General features: G+C 43.3%; 1 protein-coding gene and 1 long non-coding RNA gene across 8 annotated transcripts in view; one reads left to right on the top strand and one right to left on the bottom strand.

Annotated features, from left to right (window-relative positions):
- The window catches only part of gria4a (glutamate receptor, ionotropic, AMPA 4a), a 119,213-nt gene that overhangs the window by 43,352 nt on the left and 53,037 nt on the right, over nucleotides 1–22,824 (top strand). For all 7 annotated transcript variants that reach the window (XM_030440390.1, XM_030440381.1, XM_030440408.1 and 4 more), the window contains exons 3-8: nucleotides 5,548–5,787; nucleotides 8,792–8,844; nucleotides 9,080–9,211; nucleotides 13,699–13,752; nucleotides 15,380–15,538; nucleotides 22,500–22,667. In XM_030440390.1, the coding sequence (XP_030296250.1) occupies nucleotides 5,548–5,787; nucleotides 8,792–8,844; nucleotides 9,080–9,211; nucleotides 13,699–13,752; nucleotides 15,380–15,538; nucleotides 22,500–22,667 (806 nt within the window). The remainder of the gene's footprint in view (nucleotides 1–5,547; nucleotides 5,788–8,791; nucleotides 8,845–9,079; nucleotides 9,212–13,698; nucleotides 13,753–15,379; nucleotides 15,539–22,499; nucleotides 22,668–22,824) is intronic.
- LOC115595678 (uncharacterized) lies at nucleotides 18,438–19,027 on the bottom strand. The gene is made up of 2 exons (XR_003986752.1): nucleotides 18,824–19,027; nucleotides 18,438–18,579 (listed from the first exon to the last, which is right to left on the bottom strand). It is a non-coding gene; the product is annotated as an uncharacterized LOC115595678 (long non-coding RNA).

Genomic DNA, 22,824 nt, shown 5'->3' with positions numbered 1-22,824 from the left:
GCAACTCGCAGCTTCAAGGTATCTGATACTGATGCTGATGTTTGCGGCAAACAGTTCCCATATATGTTTGAATACTTGTTTATAATATTAGATTTAGCTCATTTGACTGACATTGGGAAACCTTAGTTTATTGATATAATTCTTTTGAAAATGTAGCCTCCATAAAAACTGGGATGAAAATGATTTGTAACGGTTCATCAATGTACCTACCAAAAATGTGAGACCCAAGCTGAACATCAATACTGGGTTACCTCATGCTACGCCATTCCTCTCACTTTAATCTATGGCTGCAAAACAACTTTTCTAAACTTTAGCTTCTTCTTTGCACTTCATAATCACCCCTTCTCCAGTATGTTAACTGATCATGAGTGTTAATTTATTCTACGTGATGAACCAGTTGTGTCAGTCTGGATTAAGAGCTTCGGTCATGTTAGAAAAACTCTGCCGGTTGCCGCAGGATGCTCCACTCTTTTGCTTTCCTCTGTATAAAGAAGTCATGCTGCGCTGAAACAGAATAGAAACAGGAGCTTCCCTCCCTCATGGATACGACTGTAAATGGCCAGGACGTGAAATGCCAGTGTAAAGCATTGGGCGGTAGATTTCTCTCTAATTATACAACCCGTAAAGGCTTATCATTGGCATTATCTTCCCCTCACACTGTGCTGCACTGTAGGTAAGCCCAGGCAATGCCAGAAAAAATACACAATATGTCTTTTAAACTGGCTTGTACTCCTCATTTACTCAGGTGCGTATCTTGGTCTTTACCTAAAGGTAATGAGAGCCCCCAGTATTATTGCAGTGTTTCTGTGGCTGTCTGGAGAATCTCTCTGCAGCTAGGCGGTTGTTGCTCAGACTAATAGGTGGGAAGCGACTGCAGCATCAGGAGAGAAAAAGTCAGAAAGTTGTACTATACGACGTGTGTTTATGCTCTGTGTGTCTTTGTGTGTGTGTGTGTGTGTGTGTTGCTTTTTATGTCGCGCTGTAGTGCAGTGACAGTGAAAATCAGTAGCGGGTTTATCTGCGAGCATCTGTTCTTGCTGTCATCTGAAATACAAACAAGTGGCCCGCTCAGCGCTGTGCCAAGAGAGGTAAAGAAGGAGGGAGAGATGGGGGGGGAGAGAATATGGGTAGAGTGCAAACACACAGATAACAACACCAGGAAAAGCAAAGAGAGCTGAGATGTTAGTCCGTAAAGTATCGTACTGCCTAGGCAATATATTTCCTCCCCCGTTATGCAAATTGGATACATTTAAATGGGGGGGAAAAAAACTAGAAAAAAACAAGAAATAAAGTGATGTGCACGGTAGGCGCATGATGGAGAGGGCTTTTCTAAATGCACAGAGACACAAACGTTATGAATCAGAGGGGATGGCTGCGGAGGAAGACGCGGGGATGCTGAGGCTTGATATACGGTGCAGAGTAATGCAGATAAAGGAGGAACATTTTGGGGGAGATTTATGGAGAGGTCCGCACAGAGAAAAAAAGGGGAGAGAATTTTACAGACAGAGCGAGCAATTAAGAAGCAGAAATAGACGGGAGATTGTACAGGAGGAAAAAGGAAAAAGAAATCGAACATATGGAGATGCTGGGAGAACAAGCGAGGGGGGGACAATGAGAGGCAGAGGTAGAGAAAGTCCCGGGGGACCTATTGTGTCCGATGCTTTTACTGTGGTGATGATGCACCGTGCCGCTGGTCCCCTCCTCTCATTAAAGCTTTATGAAGCAAGCTTAGCACACATTTTATTACAATGACGCCACTGTCTGGCACATTCCAGCCTTGCGGCGGAGGTGCGGGTGGTGGTGGTGCTGGTGGTGGTGCTGGTGGTGGAGTGAGTTGCAGAGAAACAAGCCCATAGAGACGTGCATCAGAAAAGGGAAACAAGGGGAAAAAGGATGAGTGAGTCAAAGCCTGGATCAGAAGCAATAGATAGAGAATAGGAGAATAAGGGAGCAAGGTGACGGATGACAGGAGAGAAGAAAGAGAGTGGATGAATGAAGAATGAGACGCACTTTTTTTGTTATGATCTCCGGGACCGTGCGTGTCTGAGTGAAGGGCTGCAGATGTCTCATTGTTTAAAAGTAGAGCGGTTTGGGATCATGGCTATCAATTTTTCCTTTATGTTTCGATGGAGACCCAGGAGGTGGAGGGGAAAGAATAACATTTGCAGACAGTGATGTCATAAAGTGAATCTAGGCCGGTGGTTTTTGAGAACTTTCTACAAAGAAGCATCAGTTGGCATGAGAGCAGCCCTCCGGTCCAGTGGTGGAGTGATAGTGGATTTTTTAAAGGTTGTTATGATTATGATGGTTTGGAGCAGGAGAAGGTGATAGCCAATTAACCAGCTGATTACTTAAACAATTAAAGAGCAGTTTTGGGAAAGTTACTTAGGAAGTGTTATAAGTTACTCTTTATGTATCACTTGGTTAAAAGGCAATAATACTACTTATTACTTAGCATCAAAAGTAATTAGTTATGGTACGTGTTATATTACTGCATTACTTTTACATAGGTGACATTTTCTGCATTTTCGATGTTGTTTCTCCACAACCGCGTCCTGCTCTGTAATCTAGTTTCTCTTGTTTATCTTTATCTTTATCTGGAGTGCACACTGCACCGATTCCATCAGCGGTGTTTCACATTTCACATTTTCACATTGCTTTGCTGCTGCATTAGATGCCTCAGTAAGATATACATTGTATTTTCCGCTTCAACAGACCACGGTGTTCTTTGCATGTTTGGCTGAGACAGTCTCACTAAGACATACTCTGCCTCGCTCCCTCGTCCTCCATCCTTCAGCTTTTTGGCTAGTAGCCGACGTGGCCTGCCCTGACCGAGGACGTATCGATAAACCTGAATACAGTGTTGCAGATGGCGCCCTGTACATTCCTACGAAAAGCTGCTCATGGGCCCTTTGAAGCTAAGAAAGCTAGCAAAATAAAGAAAGTAGCATTCACTCTTATGCATTAATAAGTCGTGCTATAACATTGTCATGCTTGTAATTTACGATTAAAGCCAATTTATGTATTATATAAGGTAACTTTCACTAGAATATACACAGTATTATCCCCAGTATACAATTACCGTGCCGCCACTGGAGCCAAGTCGTCTATGAATCGTCCTATTGGCCAACCTCTACTCGTCTGTCACCCAGTATGTCAGTTCACATGTGCAATGCTTTCTGTTTGTTCTGCTGCTTTTCTATTTATGCTCCGATCCCCAAAACAGCTGAAAACACAGATTTATGTGAAGCAGGGGAATGGGATTTGCCATGACACTGCCGTCAAAGAAATTCAATTGTATGTTGCTTCTCTTTTGTCCTTAGACAGCGTGAGGACATCATTCCTCTCAGCCAAGAGCCATTATTCATCAGCAAGCTGCCACCACGACTGAACTCTGAGTGCCTATTTCAATCTGAATATTTGCACGCATCATGCCAGTCTGTCTCGTTTGCTTCAATCCTTGTCGTTTGGCTGTTTTTGGATTAACGTTTTGCCCTTATCCTCTGAGCACTTATGAAGCCAGCTTCGGTGATTAAACATGAACATCGTTGTGCGTTCCAGGTGCTGGTGCCTCACTAAGACGTAGCACCCATCATTTAGTAGTTTATCACATGTGTTCTCATCCCTGTAACCATCTTTCATGATGTTATGTGCCCTGAAGTGTAGAGTAAAAGCTGGAAATGCCATCAGAATCGTCTCGGAAGACACTAAGTCTGTCAACTTTGAGGACGCCATGACTCAGCTCCTGCTGAATGACGCATGCTAAGTAAGTAGTATGCTAGTTCTCTGAATTGAAGACATTTAGCTCCTGTCATAATCAGAGGATAAATCCCTGCCTTATCGCCTCCTGGGTGCAGGGGCCTCGGCTTTGTTTAATTGCCACAAGCCAAGCCGTCAAAGCTGCATCTCCCTCAGTGTTTACCCCCACTGAGGCTTATAGCTGATAATGGAATTACTCTGAGTCCCAGGAGGAGGGAGAGAGGGAGGAACAGAAAGAGGAGGCAGTCAGGGAGGGAGAGAGGAGATGAAGGAAAGTGGATGTTGGAAGCTGAAATAGAGAGGATTGATGCAGCGTCCGCCTCGGAAAACGGGAGAGAGCAGGGAAGGTATGGGGTGTAGTGATGCACGAGGAGATCAAGAGAGGGGGGAAAGAGAGAAAAGGTTACAGAGTGATGGCCGGTTGTTGCCAAAAGCAAAGTCTGCAGTTCCTGCTGCCTCACAGTTTACTCCAGTGTGACGTATTACAGGGCGGAGGGTGAATTATGACGCAGGATAGAGCTCGAGCTCAAAGCATACCAGGCTGAAAGAATCCGGCTGAAAAGGATGAATGGAGCTGAAGACAGAAAGGAGAGGACGAAATAAGAGGATGACTGAGAGAAAGGGGGCAGACAAAGAGGAGCATCAAAAACTGCAAAAAAAACTGAGTCAACACACAATATCAGTCAATCCCTAGAGAGTGAAGCACATCTTTGGTTGATTTGTCAGAATATGCACCACTCGCCAATTCACACACCCAAGAGCCTTCTTTTTTTTTTTTTATGTTGTTCAAACACACTTTCCCTTCGAGGTGCACGGATGAACGACAAAAAACGAAGCGAGGGAGAGATTTTTGTGGAAGCGAGATAGCGGAGGACGTCAGTGCTTTTCACTCTCCTTTCTGTCATGGTTGAAAGCTTCGGGGGGTTTTGAAGACTGAGTTGCAGTGTTGTAGTGGAAAATGAGTTCACATTTGAAGTGAGCTCGCGGCTCGGTCAAGGGTTTTTATATCTGCTGCTGCGCACGTACGTATGTGTGTGTGTGCGTGACTGTGAGTGTGTGTGAGTGTGTGCTTGCACGGATGGATCTTAAGGATGTTCAGCTCTAAGCAGGTGGGATTATTTGACTGTAATTTCCTTAACAACTGTATAAGTAGCCGTGCCAGTTAAGGCTAGTGGGAATGATTCTGTGCCAGTCGGAAAATTCTAAAATTGCTGGCCAGGGGCTTGTATGGCAGTCGAATTCACTCCACCAGCGTGCCAGCCAATGTGTGTGCTTATACTTCATAATTACATTTATATGTAATGATGTGGCAGATGAGGATTTTGCCCTTTAAGTGCCATGAATGTGATGTGTTGTTCGGGGTAAAATTAAAAAGTTTGGAGGAAACTCAACAAGACTCCTTTAAAAAAAGATTTATGTCCGTTTCATTGGGGGTATTTTTGGCAAAAGCGGTTGCACTTATGGATTCTGACACTCGCCACTCTAAGAGCACAGTTTGTGGGTCTAATTAGCGGTGAGAATCTATAGCTGACACAAGCTGAAGCTGTCGCTCATTAAAATGCTTGAAATGCGTAACCAGATTCCACAGTGGGAATTTAGCATGTGTCTCTCTCTCTGCCCCGTTCCCTTATTTGCTCTTTTTTTTCTCCTCCGTCATTTGTCAGATTATTGCAAAGCTCGTTAAAAACAATCTTACTGATATGTTTTCCTCTTTTTTTCCCCCCTCTTCTTCCATCTGGGAACCTCTATTCCTCAACACCCCTCCCCCCTCTTCCCTCCTCACGTCAGTCTGTTCTCAGTATTCGAGAGGGGTCTTCGCCATCTTTGGCCTTTATGACAAGCGCTCGGTGAACACGCTGACGTCGTTCTGTGGGGCCCTGCACATCAGCCTCGTGACGCCCAGCTTCCCCACTGAAGGTGAGGGCCAGTTCACCCTGCAGCTCCGGCCGTCCATCAGAGGGGCTTTGCTGTCACTGCTGGACCACTACGACTGGAGCCGATTTGTCTTCCTTTACGACACGGACAGAGGTAAATGCACAGTGACCGATACGTTAACAAGGTATATGCCTTGAATGTTCTTCCATCAGATTTATTTTACAGCATTTTGAAAGGGTTTCCATTTCAGGGAAAATCAATGATTCACTTTTTTTTTTTGTTGGACCTTGAAGTTGATTGTTACTGTTACAAAATAAAATAAATAACAGGCATTAGTCATGGTTAGTCACAGGGTTCAGGGGGGTTGGGGGAGGGAACTGCACAACTGGAGGGAGTTAAAGTGTATGTTAATCTTTTAAATTCCTCCATCAAAGTGCTGCAGTACAGTGGCGCTTGTTCTCTTGTAACCAAGACTTCGCCTTACAGCCCGGCCCTTGTTCGTTTTCCACTCTACGTTCCTTCCGTGTCGGTTTCAAAGAGAAAGGTCAGAGAGGGATTTGGGGGAAAGTAACAGTATTAAAGTCTGTTTTCACTGTATAACAAAGCTGTCTAACTGACTGCGACTGGAGCAGCATCGTGTCCTTACGGCACCGCCAGAGGTTCATACGCTCTGCGGCGATAACAAAGAGCTCACTGGGTAGATTCTTTGTCTGGGCCTGAATTAAAAACTCAGTTAGAGAAGATCAAAAATAGATTTCCAAATGAGTCCCCTTCCAAACATGATTTTTTTTTGCATGAAGAATTCCCTTTTAATTTGTGTTCAGTTTGGGCATGCCACACTGAGAACAATATCATCAAATCATAATCATATCTCTAAAAGTCTATTTGCCTGAGATTAATTTTGGCCTTAATTTGACTCCCAAATTGAGTTTTGTTTTTCTTGTGCGGAAAAAGAACAAAGGCTGTGCCACTGGATCGGCTCTCCGCTGATGAAAGGATACAGCTGCAGAGACGAGGAGTGGAGTTAGAATCTGGGGTTTTGGCGTCAACTCTTCCAGCGTTCACCTGCTTTTAATTCAAACATCCCATCATGCACCACACATAAGTTAGTGGGGCAGGCACAGCTGACGCCCTCGGCCCCCCGAACCACTGTCATGGGAATGCTCGGCGCGTTATCTCTCTCTGGCGTGCACACAAACACACACACACACACACACAGACTAATTCCCTGCCACAGGGAGAGAAACACAGGTCAAACATGACGCAGAGTCCCCAGACCACGGTATAGCGGCGTGTTAGGAAAGCAGCGAGCCGCGCAGTGTGTGTGTGTGTGTGTGTGTGTGTGTGTGTGTGTGTTTGTGCTCCGTCTGTGACTCTGCCAGCCTCCCTCTGGTCCAGGTTGTCTGAGTTAGTACCCGGAGGGAGGAAGAGGAGGGTAGAGGGGAGGCAGGCGAGTCAGGTGAGGTGAGTGGAGCCGGTTGAGCAGCGGGGAAAGAGAAGGGATGGAGGAAAGAAAGGGAGGAGGAGGCAAACAGGTGAGAAAGCGGAGGTGGATGGGAGGCAGCAGAGAGGAGAAGCAAAGGGACGGGCAGGATCACAAGCCTCTGGGGATATACAGTAGCGTATAGCAGGAGGAGGGAAGGTGGGGGGCGAAATGGAGCGGAGGATGGATGCGTAGAGTTTGGGCTGTGCTCACCCTTGACTAGGCCAAGGCAGGGTCCTTCATTATAGGCTCCCATCAGGCCCTGCTGCCGGTAATGTGCTGGAAAATGGGCAGTAACGCTGCGATCTGTTTTACGCTCCCTGCTCTGCTCTGCTCCACAGACAGCCTGCAGACACACACTCGCACACATGTACGCACAAACCTGCACACAAGGCTGAAGGCATGCGCACACACTTGCCGACACACGCATAAATTCACATACAGTAGATGAATGTACGTACAGCCGCGCGTGGCATTACATTAATACAAGTTAAACACATAAACATAAACAGTTCACGGAGGGGTGTAACCTATAACACACACACATTCATTTAGGAAACAGACACACTCATCACACAATATTACTGTCGAGGCTGGAAAGGGGCACGCGCGTTCTCACACAGACATGTGAGGACAAACCCCACTTCACCGCAGTAGCACACAAACACACACACACACAGTGATTACTGAGGCTTCAGAGGTGCTTTTTGTTTCAACTCAAGCAGGAAATAGCTGCCTCCATAAGAGTGGAGATAAAACAGGGTAACAGTTGGCTCTGTTGCACTGCGGCGTGTGTGTCATTCGGCGTCGTGTACATGCGTGTCTGTTTGTTTCAGCGTTTTGTGCCTACATACGCTGTTTTTCTTTGTTACTTGCGAGGCACTGCGAGACCGTGGCTCTGAGATATTTTTGTTTTTATTTTTCCCACTTTAGCTGAGAGCAGACATATTCCAAGGTTTTGGAGAGAACAGTGCTCATTATGATAAAAAGTACATTAGCTGTATGCCATTACGACAAGGGCTTATTATTATGATATTGACTTGTTTGCCATCGTTGTTATTCCACTTGTTTTGTCCCATCATGACAGCTGCTTAATGATATATATATACTAATATCATTGCCTCCAATGTGACCACCTGCTGCTCGTCAGATCATATAAACTGCCGAAATCATCTAACACCATGCCGAGAGGCGTATTCACCCTATTCAAACACTTCTCCATCGTTTTTTGTTCGGAAGGGGATTCTGTGTTTTGGTCCAGGCTATAAAATTGATAAGTGGCAGTGTGTTCTCAGATGAGCTGCACTTGAATCAAAGTTCACTACAGAGCAAGAAGCAATAAGAAGTTTAATTTCACTGAAATGTCCCTATCAATGAAGCTGTCTTGTTGTTTTGGTCTTTGTCATGATAAGCTGTTTGTGTCGCATGATGAAGTGACGACTGTTGCGTGAGGTACAGAGCGTTTCATCCCCATGATTGAAGACCAGACATTATCATTTTGTGCAGAGATCAAAATAAAAGATTTTGCACATACTGGTGTGATTTGTTTTTGTTTTTTTTCCCGACTTTCAGTTTTACCTGAAAATTTGCAAAATATAATGACTTCACATGCCAAGTACGGCTTCTGCCTAGTACAGCATTAATTCTCTCCTTCTCTTTTTTGCTGTTGTCTAGGTTATGCAATACTGCAGGCAATTATGGAGAGAGCAGGGCAGAACGGATGGCAGGTCAGGACACACACACAAACACGCACGTTCCTGGAAACAAGCCAAAAACACATCTCACACACACACACACACAGTACACATACACACTTTAAGACACTTGTTTTTTTCTGTTTATTATTCAAACACAAATGTTAACTTGCTTGTGGTTTGCATGCATGACCTTATTCCTACATGCTGTATGCATTTGTGTGCATATAAATGTATCATTTGATTGCGTGCATGTACGTTAATCCAGGTGAGCGCTATCTGTGTGGAGAGCTTCAATGAGGCAGCATACCGCCGACTCTTAGAGGACCTGGACCGACGTCAGGAGAGGAAATACGTCATTGACCTGGAGCCCGAGAGACTGCAGAGCATTCTGGAACAGGTGATTATACAATTATGCTATTATACTGTTCGAAACCAGGAGCGTACACGCACATCCAAACCAAGAAAAGGCAGGCACTGAGTCGAAAATGAGCAAACTCAACGTCACTCCTTTGGTGCATTAAATAAGGAGTTATTGGAGCCCTGCTGTGTGCGAGCTGTCTCTTTGTTTATTATTTTTTTCCTCCCAAACAAAGTTTTTTAGTGCCTTTCTTAGCCACAATGATATGATACACACTTTTACAGGAGAAAAGTTGTCAGGCATGTAAAACCACCATAAGCAACATGATATGCTACAATTGGTAAAGCTAAGCTAAAATCTGATTGAGTGAGTGATCTGAGTGACAACATGAGTGGTTTTTATTTGCAGTTATTTACGTCACATGGTGCATTACGAAACACTATATTCCAGATGTAGTCAAAGCGGTCGCCAGAATAAATGTTTGCCAAGTACATTTTCACAAAACCACAGATAGTGAATTTTTGTTGCAACTTTGGTTTGTTTAGGTTTAATTTTCTATTTCTCTCTCGTCGCAATGTTGTGTTTCTGCTCTGCTTAGGTTTAGGTTAAAAAAATCCTTGTTAAGGTTAGAAATACATCGTGGCTTTACCTGTTTCAGTCCCTACAATCACAGATCCAAAATGGTCTGACTTGCCCTGAAAAAAAGACAGCTTGGTCTCCATGATCACGGATGGATATGACCCAATTTCCCCCTAACTAACTGCCAGTGCTGGTTGTCATGATCACGGCTGGAAATGGTCCAACTTCCATTGAAAAAAAGCCAGTGTTGGTCGCCACAGAGACATCAAAATATGTGCTAGTCCCCTTAAAAAAACACCTGCTTTTCATGCCACAAAAACAGATGGAAATATACCCAGGCGTCCTTAAAAAAATATCCACTGGTCTGACCCAAACTACAGTCGGTCTTTTGGCGGCCTTGTTATGTTGTTATATCCTGGTGATTGGGCTGCAGTACATCACTAAACATATATTTTTTTAAATCACTATTAGCTTACTGCAGGCACCGGATGATATCTGGCGCTGATCTGGAACCTGGAGGAGCATGCACCAATTTAAATCATCTGCTTTAATGGAGGTTACTATGACTGAGATTACTACAGACAGGGCTGACATTACTTCACTGACCTGGACTTAACACCACTTAAACCACCAAAACACACTGACACATTTTTACCCCCTCAAATTACTCTCCATAGAGTATGGAGTGAGCTTTTATCTCAAACAAAAACCTTTATAACAATTTGAATAAATATTAGATTACCGGTTATAGAGTCCCATATTATTTGTTTGTTCACTGTATTACTGGTGTCTGTGGGCTGTCGGCTCCACTCAGCTCACTGCAGCGGTGCTCCTTATGCTTTCTGACATGTGGACAGAAAACAAGATTTCAGTTTTTCCCTGGAGTTCATAATGTGGAGGGAAAAAAATGTGACTTCCCCAACAGCTACATCAGTGAGGGATCACATTAAATGCACCATACTGTCCACTCAGATACAGATTTCCATCACACACACGCCCACACACACACAAACGCATACAGTATATGAAGGCACACACTCTGACACCTTACGGTTGTCTGGGTTCATTACATTATCCGTCTTCCTTGATGGTTGTGCTCTGACAGGTGACGCAGATGTGCGCGCGTGTTCGCGTGTGTGTGCGTGTGTGCATGCTTGTGCCCTTTGACCCAGGTTTCAGTGTAACATCCCATTGGTTCTGCCACCTGTCATCGCATCTGATCCTCCGTCTGCACATCTGACAAATTCAGTGAGACACACACACGGCAAAACAATTGAGGGCACACTCACATACACACCTCACACACAGACACGCGTGCTTATCTGTGAAATACATACCAGTGTCTAATACAAGCAACAGGCAAACATATACACACACACACACACACACACACACACAAACACACCAGAAGCAACATCCCAGACAGATAGACAGACAGACACTTTCTTAATTGGCTTCTGTCTTGTATCAACAGACAGACGGAGACACTCACAAACACACACAATTGCATACACACACACACACAGAAGGTATACACTGAGACAGGCATACAGGCACAAACACACACTCCCGTCACAGTGGGCAATGCAGTGCTGGCATTGGCGAGCCTCCCTGCTCTGAGACAGAGACTGCTCTGTTTGTCTGCCCCTGCCAGCTGCGATCTGTGTGTGTGTGTGTGTGTGTGTGTGTGTGGGTGTGGGTGTGGGTTTGTGTGTGTGTGTGTGTGTGTGTGTGTGTGTGTGTGTGTGCGTCTGTCTGCGTCAGTATATAGCTGTTGATATCTGTGGGTGAGAGAGACAGAAAGAAAAATAGAAAGCAATTTATTCGTTAGGTTTATGCATCATAACATTAATATGAAGATGCATATTCCTCTTCACACCATGAGCTGTATTTCTATTATTGTCTGCATCACACTGTGGAGATATAATGATGGCAAAAAAGATCACGGATTTCAGTTTTGACTTTGCCATGCAGCCTCACACAATTTCTGCTCATTAGCAGCACGTACTGACAGTGCCTGAAGTGGAGATGAAAAGGTGATGAAATCAAGGTGACTTTGACATCCAAGACATGGTTTCATGGTTTCAGTTGCCTGAACCAAACTATATCTTTGTCAGGCTTTAGTTTCAATAAACTGACGTTGCTGGGAAAGCTAAAAATTATTACTTTTCAGTTTTTTGTACCAATGTTCACACTCAAAGGAAACCAATTATGCTTTCAGTTTTGTTTTTTTTCTTCACACCCCTGCTGTGTGTTCTTGTGCATGTTAAAGATGTCAAAAAGGTTAAAAAGGTCAAAGTGTGCACCAATGGAAGCTCCTCTCTCCCACAGAAAACACTGCTCCATGAATGTCTCGCTGTGTCATCTGGCTGACATCATTCTACGTCATAGTCCCGTTTTTATAATTAAAGGGATATTCCGGTGTAAATTTAATCCATGGTCTAAATCACCGTGAAACTGTGTTAGACTCCCTCTCTAGAGATCAAGTTAGCAGACCGCTAATTTACGGAGTTTTATCAACCTCAGAAACGACCGCACGACAGCAATACACTAAATGGGTCCAAATATAAACCGCCACCAAAAAGCCACAAATAATGCTCAGAACAGCACCAAACTTCAGCAACAGTACAAATAGGGTCTCAGCACATAGATTTCTACAGAAAAGCTGACTAAATTTACCACTCTTCTGCAGCAGCTTCCTGTTGACGTGAAGTTCCGACGAGTTGATTACCGAGTGCAGTAGAGTTCCGCGGCTCATGGATGAAAATGTATGATTATGACTCCATGGAAAAGCAATCAAAGTTCATATGTGTCTTACCTGCCAGTTTATAACAGTTATTATCGATAGCGGACAGGGAAAAGAACGGAATTGAGCATTTCTAATCGCACTCGGTAATCGTTTGCATCGGGACTTCCCCGTCCCGGAAGCTGATGGAGGAGAGTTGAAATCTGTTTTTAGCTTCACAATAGAAATCCAGCTAAGCTAGTGGAAGTTAGATGCCCCGGACTATGTGCTGAGACCCTTTTTGTACTGTTGCTGAAGTTTTGTGGCTGTTCTGAGCATTATTTGTGGCTTTTTGGTGGCGGTTTATATTTGGACCCATTTACTGCAATGTATTGCTGTCGTGCGGTCGTTTCTGAGGTTGATAAAACTCCGTAAATTAGTGGTCTGCTAACTTCTGCTAACACAGTTTCACGGTGATTTAGACCATGGATTAAACTTACACCGGAATATCCCTTTAATGCCTAGCACGCTTTAAACGAAAGAATTGATTCAGCATCTGTTGCTGTTAACTGTGCTGGGTCAGGCATGTACAAGCCGACCAATCAAAGGAGACCGAGTATTTGGCAGGGAATGTATTTATTTAGTTTATTTTTTGAAAGTAGTAGCTGTGTTTGGCTAATAGAATATGTAAATACCCATCTTGTAAGAAAAGGTCAGCAAACCTGTCACTGTCGCATCTTGGTACCTCATTAACGTTACTTCCAAAACAAGTTAAATCACCCTTCCTTACACGATGCCGAGTTTTTAACACAAGTTGGGCCAGACAAGTTAACAGAGCTCTGACCCGGACATTACCGAGGCTCTTGTAAATGTATTAGGAGGCTTCAGAGTCTGAGCCAGCGTGGTGCAGAGGACAAGTAAAGTCCTCACAGGCTCATCACTCCCTTTTAATCAGCATAAGAAAGTAGCAGCAGCAGCTGTCGGCTGAGGTGAGGGAGCTGAAGATGGGAGGGCCTGGGTCCTTGAAACAAAATTAAATTACCTTAGGTTCTTGTCAATTATTTCAGCGGATTGTGGCTTGTTCATTTTGAATCTTTATATCCTCTGGTTTACCACAATACATGCATTGTTAGTAGATAGCAAATAAATAAATTGTTTTCGCTCTCTCTCTCGCTCCCTCTCACTCTCTATGTCTCTCACTCTCTCTCTTTTTTCTTTCCAGGCTGTCAGTGTGGGGAAACATGTGAAAGGTTACCATTACATCATAGCAAACCTGGTAAGATCTCTTAAATGCACTGTTTTTTCTGTGAAATGTATTGTAAGTGTGTTGGTGTTTTGATAGGCCACCTATGGATTATTCCTTTTGGATACATCAAACAGACAAGAGAGAAAGTTATTTGGCAAACAGACACACAACAATTATCAAGATGAGGTCTTCAAACAAAGAGTGTGTCTTTAGCTCTTGAGCCAACATCATGGGACATTTATTTACTTACCCCTATTTTAACATTCAGCTTCCTCCAGAGGTAGGGAGGAGCTACAGAAAAGGCTCTGTCACCCCCTGGCCCTGTGCTTATGGTGCGTTCCATTTGAAGTCGAAATTTCCGAGTTTCCATTCGCCACTTTTTACTAGAATGCCCCCTGAAGTCGTATATCCAACTCAGAAAGTTGGACACACCTCAAGAAACATCACAGTAGGATGAGCTGTTTATCAGCCCTTCTGTCTTATTTGTGACTCATTAAATCCATCTTACAAACAGTTCTGTCCAACTCCTATATGTAGACAGTGTTTGTATGTGCGCAGCACCATGTAATGCCTTGTTAATCAACTGGAATTATAAACAACAGCTAACAATCTCTAACCTTGCTAGAACTGGTATTGCATCTTGTTGTACAGGAACAGTCGACTCTGGAATGACGTCATTCCCAGCTCCGACTTCCAACTTCTGGGGTAATTGGAACGCACCATTGGTCCTGAGTGGTGGAGACAGGAGGTTGGCATCAGAGGAGCAGAGGCTGTGGAGAGGAACGTAGTAGTGGAGCATGTCAGGGAAGGGACCTTATGGAGGACTTTGTGAGTGAGGAGAAGGACTTTAATAGGATCTGCAGGAGCAGAGCTCTAGATGTACTAGATGCAGTTTATTAGGACTTTTGATCATAGCATGCTGTTGCAGTAGTCCGGTAAGGATGTGATGAAGGCATGGATCAGAATTTTGACATTAAGGAGGGAGAGTCATGGGCCGAGATGAGCCATCTCTTTTAGTTGGAAGAAGGCAGAAGGAGAGGCTGCTTTTGAAAATGACTCCAAGGTTGCGGATGTCTGAAGAGGGAGGCAGTAGAGTTATCAATGGTGAGGCAGACGCTGTTTCTCCCTTTACTTTAGAATTAGTATTTTATGACTTGTCTCTCCTCGACAAAGTCATAGCTGCAGGATCTCACCCTGGTAAATGAAGTATTGCCTCAGCTTTAATCACTAGAATCTGTTCCACCGCATTTCTCTCCAGGACGATGAAAAGAGGGCCAGTGAGCTAAGGTCATGCTAGATCGGTTCTTAGAGCTTTTAGCAATTAGCATCCATCAACCCAAGATAACCCTCACATGTCTTCGCGCTGTAGCTCTGTCTATGGCCCGTTCCCAAATGGATGCCTCTCCACGACCACTTCACTGCAAAGTGTCACTCTGCATGGAGTCACTCTCGCAGCTGTCAAGAGTTACACTCCACATTAATCAGGGCTATAAATAATCAGATAAACTGTCGAAGTATATGGAGTATGATATTTCAGCAAAGGTTCGCACATTCTGTTGAATGGTTCTGTCATCCACTTCCCCCACTACTGTAACTGGTTTCGGATGTTTAGAATCATCACTCCTCTTTCTATTTTTTTCTCTCTCTTCTTCCTCAGGGCTTTAAGGACATATCTCTGGAGAGGTTCATGCATGGCGGTGCCAATGTGACTGGTTTCCAGCTGGTGGACTTCAGCAGGCCGATCGTTATTAAACTGATGCAGCGCTGGAACAAACTGGATCAGAGAGAGTACCCCGGATCTGAAAGTCCACCCAAGGTGATAAAAATGTTCCGTCCCCTCCTTATCAATTATACAGATTGGAAACTTGTGCCTGAAAGAGCTGCAATTACCTCATTTTTTAAGGTAATTGCAGTGGCGGGGCTTGTTTTTGAAATGGCGTTCTCTCCAGCAGCCCACCTACTATCACTAGCTTATTCAGGAAACACATTTTCCACCATAACACACTATCAGTACACCTTCGTCTACACCAGACACACACACACATTTAGCGGTGGATTCGGCGTGCAAATAGTTCTTCGGACATGAAATTCAACACAGAAGCCAAATTCAGCCTCAAACAGGTCACCAGGCACAGGCTGATGTGCTGCATTTGAACCATTCAGACAGTGATATAGTGCATTTGGTTCAGCTTCTCAGCCAGTCAGAGTGTGACCTCAGGATGTCGGAGACGTTGAATTGGCTGATCCTACTATGATTGAATACATAAATTTCTCTGTGACTCACTGAGTTGGTGTCAAGGTAGACGTGATGCAAGCAGATTATTCAGACTGAAGAGGGGTCATAACTGTCTCTTACATGATATTCCTCCAGGATACTTTCCCTCACTTCCTATCCAGTTCTGTCTCCAAAATGCATCGCTTTATCTCTCTGGCTGTATATATCCCTTCTTTTCTCTCCATTCACCATCCTCAGTGTCTGTTTTCTCTCACAACCTATGTCCCTTTCTCTGTCACGTTAATGTGCCTCTATTTACTCTCTGCCACTCCCCCTTACCTATCTGTCCCGTCTATCTCTCCTCCTTCAGCACACCTCTATTGACCAGGTAATGACCTGCTGCCAATTGCGTTGGATTGGTGCATATATTAGCTGGAAATGTGTCCACCTACCTATTAAAAATACATCATACTGCAGCACTCTGTCCCTGGCTCTAAGAAGACACACACACACTGTGCTGACTTTAAAAAAGCAATGCTGTGTGTGATTTTCAGTGCTGTAAATACATATTGACGGTCATATTCATTCGTTACCGGAATGTCATTTTTCACCCAGGACCATTTTATTGGCTAATCATCATTCTCTGATTGGCCTGATAAATTCTCATTAGTGGATGTGGGACACATCAGTCAACCCCATACTGTTCACACAACAACACGAGGTACACTTATTATGCACATCGGTAAGCATGCTCACATATACAAAGCAAAGTTAAACACATCAACTCTACATAACTTTGTGAAAATCTTTGATTGGATCCCTCTTGCGACCTCATAAATGATGTTTTACGTCAGCCTCTTGCAAACAAGACAACATGATTTTAATGATTTAACACAATAACACAAAATCAGATATCTCTAGTGACAACAGATGCCTCCAAATTGCTTTAGGCTAATTGGTTGCTGTGTAAAAACTGAGCTCAGTTAGCCTTGGGCCAACTCGTAGCCTCAGGCCACGTAGAACTCTGGTATAATAATGTGCCATGTGATAATCACTATCAGGAACTTCTTGCACTGGAGACAGTGGTTTTTTGAGTTAACTGCTTTTGGCCATCGATCAAAATCTCTTCACCCAGTGGTTCTCAGCTGGTGTGCCTGGAGATTCATGTTGGAATGTAATGAAAATGCTCAGTAACCTGGATCATTTAATAACCTCATCAAAATGCAGCCACATATCCTCTCCATGTCACAGTCTTCCTTGGGCTTTTTTCCCCATCACATTTTTTTTCCACATGTGTTCTCTAACTGTTTGATCAGAATAAGAATGGGTTTGCAACATCTGCATTAGCATATTTAACAGATAATGGGGCTGCCTTTATCAATATTTGTGCATGTGTAAAGCATGAAATGTTTGCCAGACACCGGTGCAGAGCTCATTTTATGAATTAGATATGCATGTCCAAATGGTTTTAAAGCTACTGTCTTAATTTTTAATTTCAGTTCCTCATCTCATTTGGCAAGAAAAATTAATGACAGAGCTTTGTGTGGTCGTTAACCCGCACCCGCTATATGATGTTCCCTTTGGTACAGTCTATAGTGAGATGATTTAATATCATTAAAAAGCAGCATGTACGCAGTATTTGTAATGGATTTTATAATTCACTGCATAAAAATGAACATGCACACATGTATTAGTTGAATGGCAATTTGCATAGTTATCCTTTAAACAATGCTGGTATGTCTATGTCTAAGATTTGGACCCAAACTAGACAGCTTTTCTATCCTTACGCTGACATAGCGGGTCATAATAGACTAATGACTGTTTTCACATCTGTTACCTGATTTGCATTATCTATACTCCAACATCACATGCTGATGATGACAAAATCACAAAGTGATGTTGGTGTTATATAGAACACTCTATCGAATGATTTGTAATTAAACAAGACTCATTGGCCCTCATTTATCAATCTTGCGTGAAAACGGGCGCAGATCTGAGCGCAGAATTGGTCGTACGACAGGACACACGTGTGATTTATAAAACATTCGTATCTGACCAATCTCAGCGTACGAATGAGCGGGTCTTGATAAATGCAGCGGCTGAATTCGATCGTCATTAACATGTTACGCCCTTAAATATTCCTGGTTCGGAGGCCTCGCCCACTGAGGTCAAACATGGAGAGAAGAAACACTGGCAAGAAAATAAACTTTTTCGAGATGGAGCTCGGCATCCTGACATCCGAGGTGGAGCAAAACAAAGATTTGCGTTTTGGCAGTCTGAAAAATGGAATTAAAGGAGGTCATAAAAACGCTGTATGGAAGAGAATAACGGAGGCAGTCAACAGCGTTGCCAGAGGAACGGACTCCGGCTGAGATGATGCAGATGCAGTCGCGTCAGAGCCAGAGCAGAATGGTAACTAACAACCCCCTTTTGCTTGCAGTGTAAAATCTATCAAACTCTGACTGTTCACATTTCCTACACATAATTAGGCTTACACATGTTACATGGGTATACATTTTTATTGTATTTTTAAATGCTTCACAGCCAGGCACCAGCATCATGTCGGCCAGGTCTCCTCCCCAGAGCGCGTGCCCTCTGGCCCCGGTGCTGCTCCCAGACCAATCATCATCACAGCAGAGGTCCTGGACAGACAAATAGAAATATGCAGTTTATTGGCCTCAGTTGTCGGCGCTCATGAGGCAACAAATAACACATTAAAAGAAATTAATGAAACTCTAAAAAAGTCTAAAAAAGTTAATAAAGTCTAAAAATGACTAAATGTTGTCCATTTTCTGTGTTTATTATGCCTTTAGCCAATTCCACCAATAATTCACATTACTGATTAAATACTGCAGAGCATTTGCAAGAGTTTAAGGTATACTTTACGTTTTAAAGGTGATGAATGAGGTCCTGTCTCCTCCGTATAGCCCCCAGTGGAGGCTGTGCTGGCCACGGTTCCATGGGCATTGGCTCATCTGGCTGCGCCGGCACATCGAAGGCACTCACTCCATTCACTAATACAATGTTGTGCAAAACTTGACAGGCCAAAATGATATCGCACACTTTCTCCGGGGTATACAGCAGCGTTCCCCCTGCCTGTCCGAGACAGAGCCACCTGCCCTTCAGCAACCCGAAGCAGCTCCACTGTGACCCGTGTGCGTGTGTGCGCACTGTGTCTGCGTTCCTGCTCTGTAGCAGGGTTATTAGGTATTCCATTAATTAGTTGTCACGTAGCCTATCATATTTTATATTACAAAAAAGTGGTAGCCTTTCAGTAAGAATGTGGGCTTTAAAATTTTTTTTTTTTTTTTTATTCGTTTTAAGAACCCGTTTTGATCTGATCTAAATATGTGTCTGCTTATGCTTAATGACAGCTGAGGTTTGTTATTTTCAGACTCAGCCAGATTTTGCTGTGCTGCACCGCAAATCCACAGACTCAAATTTGCGTACACGATCTCAGACTTGACGTGAGATTTGATCGTAGCTCCCGCTCACGTTCAGATTGATAAATGCCGAAGTTTGCGTGGAAATGGTCGTACGCATGTTTTTCTGACGTACGTTCGTTTGATAAATGAGGGCCATTGTCTGCAGCCATGTTGGCGAGGCGGTTCTTTTACTGCAATCATTTGTACTCGATACTCGGACAAATAAACGGCCTCTGCCACGGGAAAATGCAGTGGAGCATCCAAGTAAGAATTTCAAGTTGGAAGCAAGATCCACCAAGCCCTGCTTTACCGACATAAACAAACATGACATTACACAGTATTGTGATGCATCCATTGAACAAAAACCTTATCACTTCTAATTGTACGTATAGTTTGCGTTGTGAATCGTCCTGTGGCAGCTTTGCCATTTCCTTTTCCGTTCAGTTTATGTGTGCTTGGTAGAAGTCTTTGCGAGCATGCGGTACCAAGAAACCCCTCTTGTTTCTTTTTAAATGTGCTAATCTGAAAAATCAGCTGCTGTAGTTGCTTCTGAATTTTAGAGAGTTGCCATGCAAACATCTGTTTGTTTGAATACCAGCTTGGATTGCAGGGTTAGGCTCAGGAGTGCTTTGAGTTAAATGCTAACATATAATGTTACCCATACATATCTTTTTATTCAAACATGATAGCATTCTAACATTTGCTAATTAGCAACAAACACAAATTACAGCTGTTGCTCATTAGTTCAGCAAATATTTGATCATAAACCAAAGTATTGAACCTGATAATGGCGCTATTTTAAAAGTATTTTAAAGTAGCTGCAAGACGTTCTGAGGGGACAAGAATGTCAGTGCCAAATATGACAAGCTGTCCAATAGTTGTTGTTGTTGTTGTAAATACTTCAGTCTGGACCGAAGTGGTGGTCTGAACTACCGACAGACAGGCACATAAAGAGCTTGGCTAAAGATAAATTAATAATGAATAAAGTAATGAATGAAAATATCTTATGGCTGCAAAGTTGCTTTATTTCACTCAAGTAAGTTCACTCGGTCTTTGGCGTAGAGAATGAATGCAGATATGTACATTCTAAATGTGATTCATACATTTTTTATGACTTTCTGTGTGTGTATTTTGTTCTGTTTCTGTGTGAAAAGTGGCACATGCTTTCTTTTATTGCACACATCATTTATAAATGTGCTCCTCAGTCTGATACAGAGTTGTAGAGTAAACCTGTATTAGGCTGTGTGTTTTATCCTGGTCGACGATACACATTTACTGAGAAAGTCTGTTTTAATTGGTGGATTTTAGCTGAGCTGGGAGATTTGAACTGATCCTAGAATCTGTGTTTTTTTAAAAAAGCCTACACCGTTTCATATGTGTCCCCGAGGTGTTTCTGTCCTACACCTGACACACACAGAAAGCAGTATGCTAGTTGGCTCAGTTTTGCCGTTGTTTACTCCTTGATTTGGATTCTATACTCCTCATCTGTCAGTCGCACGCCTAAAGGCTTCTCTCATTTCAAAGGGGAGTGATGAAAGGTGGATGACATGGTTGCGCAGCCTTCCAAAACACGCCTTTTGGGATACAAATCAAGGGATGTCAGTGAGAGAGAAAACCACCTGGAGAGGCATGGAGAGTGTCGGTGGAGTCTCTCAGCCATCTTCCCTCTTTCCTCCCATTTTCATCTCACCACTTGTCTCCGCCGTGATGTGAAGGCAGCCCGCTGTGTGTTTGACTGCCTCTGTCTGTGTGGGGCTGTGTATGTGTGTGTGTTTGGTGTGTGTGTGTGTGTGTGTGTGTGTGTGTGTGTGTGGGCGTGTAGAGTGGGTTTGTTGCTCCTGAGTGTGTGTGGTGCTGTTGCTTGCTGTGCTGTGTCTTCTTACCTGTAATGAATTTGTCAAACAATCTGTCAAGATCACCACAACTTTTAAGAGTTTCATTAGAGAACAGCTGCTGAGAATCTCTTAGCCTGTCTCGTTGTCTTACTAAGTTCCCTTACACATCAACAACTCACTCCTTAAGTGCTGCATCCTTGAATAAAACCCAACAAAGCCCTGTGTATTAATCCAGGGACTGTAAATTCCAACATCTAGGGGAATTCCCTCTAACAAAGCGGATTTCATGAGCAGATTTACAGTATAGTTTTAATGTCATTTTAATGGCCCAGTGACTGTGTATTTTAAAACTATAAGCCTGTCTAAAAGTGGCACATTTACAGTGATGTTACATTTACAGTGGTGCTGATTGATGTTCACCAGTGTTAACTGTGGAAGTCAAATAAAAGTCAGAGTAGTAAGACAAATTGAGGCACAGGTCAGCATGTCTGCCTGCTGATGAGGTTAAGTCCACATGGATGGATGTTAAGATGGTCTGAGGTCTAGTGCAGGATAACAGATGTCATCGGAAGTAGATTGGTTCCCCTTTTTTAGGAACAAGTCACACGGAACTATGGTATATCCCTGCAAAATTAACATAAGCTTTGTAAATCACAGAAGGCATCTTTTTAAACACTGTTTGCTGTTTATCTAAACCATGTAGTCCTGCAGAGCAGGCTACTGATCACATGACTGATTCTTGACTTGATTTTCTGTTAAATCACAGCCCAAAAGCTATTTCAAGTTAATGTTGTCTGTCATTACAGGTTTCTTTATATCAATAGAGAAGGAGCACATTTAATGAGCATTTTTATAAACTCTTAAATGGTTCAGATATGTTGCATTACCTGAGTGTTGATCTCTGCGAACCTTGACAAAAGTACGTACATTTACTCAAGTCGAAGTACAGATACTTGTCTAAAAAGAGACTCTGGTAAAAGTAAAGTATTAAAAGTAAGTACAGGTTCTGAAATCTACTGAAAGTATTTCTCTGAAGGGGTCTGATTCTCTGTCTGTTTCCATCTTGCTACGTCATTTTCATCATTCCATCTCGCTACGTCTGCCGTGCCTGATGTGCACTGAAAGATTGAAATCAGTCTTGTGATGATGCAAAACGAAGTATGTGTGCTTTGTTACTTCCCAGCTCTGGCCACACTCTCAGACAAAGAAGTCATAATTTTCCTGTCAAACAAAGAATTTCAAAAGACGTGTCAAAATGATAACATATATATTCTTTCTCCCTGTTTGTCCTCCATTCTTCAGTATACCTCATCTCTAACATATGATGGCGTCCTTGTGATGGCCGAGGCCTTCCGCACCCTCCGCCGACAGAAAATTGACATCAGTCGTCGCGGCAATGCCGGTGACTGCCTGGCAAACCCTGCTGCTCCCTGGAACCAAGGAATAGACATGGAGCGTGCTCTCAAACAGGTTGGCACAAGTTTAAGGTTGTGTATGTCAGTATAAACAGATTGGCGAACGCTTCATAAACACACAGACACATGCACAAACGCAGTCTGTTAAACAGCTGGCATGAAGAACAAGGAAACGTTCCACAAAGTCATGCCGACATTTATAGTTGTAGATT

The sequence above is a fragment of the Sparus aurata genome, chromosome 2 (genome assembly GCF_900880675.1).
Source record: "Sparus aurata chromosome 2, fSpaAur1.1, whole genome shotgun sequence".
In the NCBI taxonomy this organism is placed as follows: Eukaryota; Metazoa; Chordata; class Actinopteri; order Spariformes; family Sparidae; genus Sparus; species Sparus aurata.
This window is presented reverse-complemented; position numbering and strand designations above follow the sequence as displayed.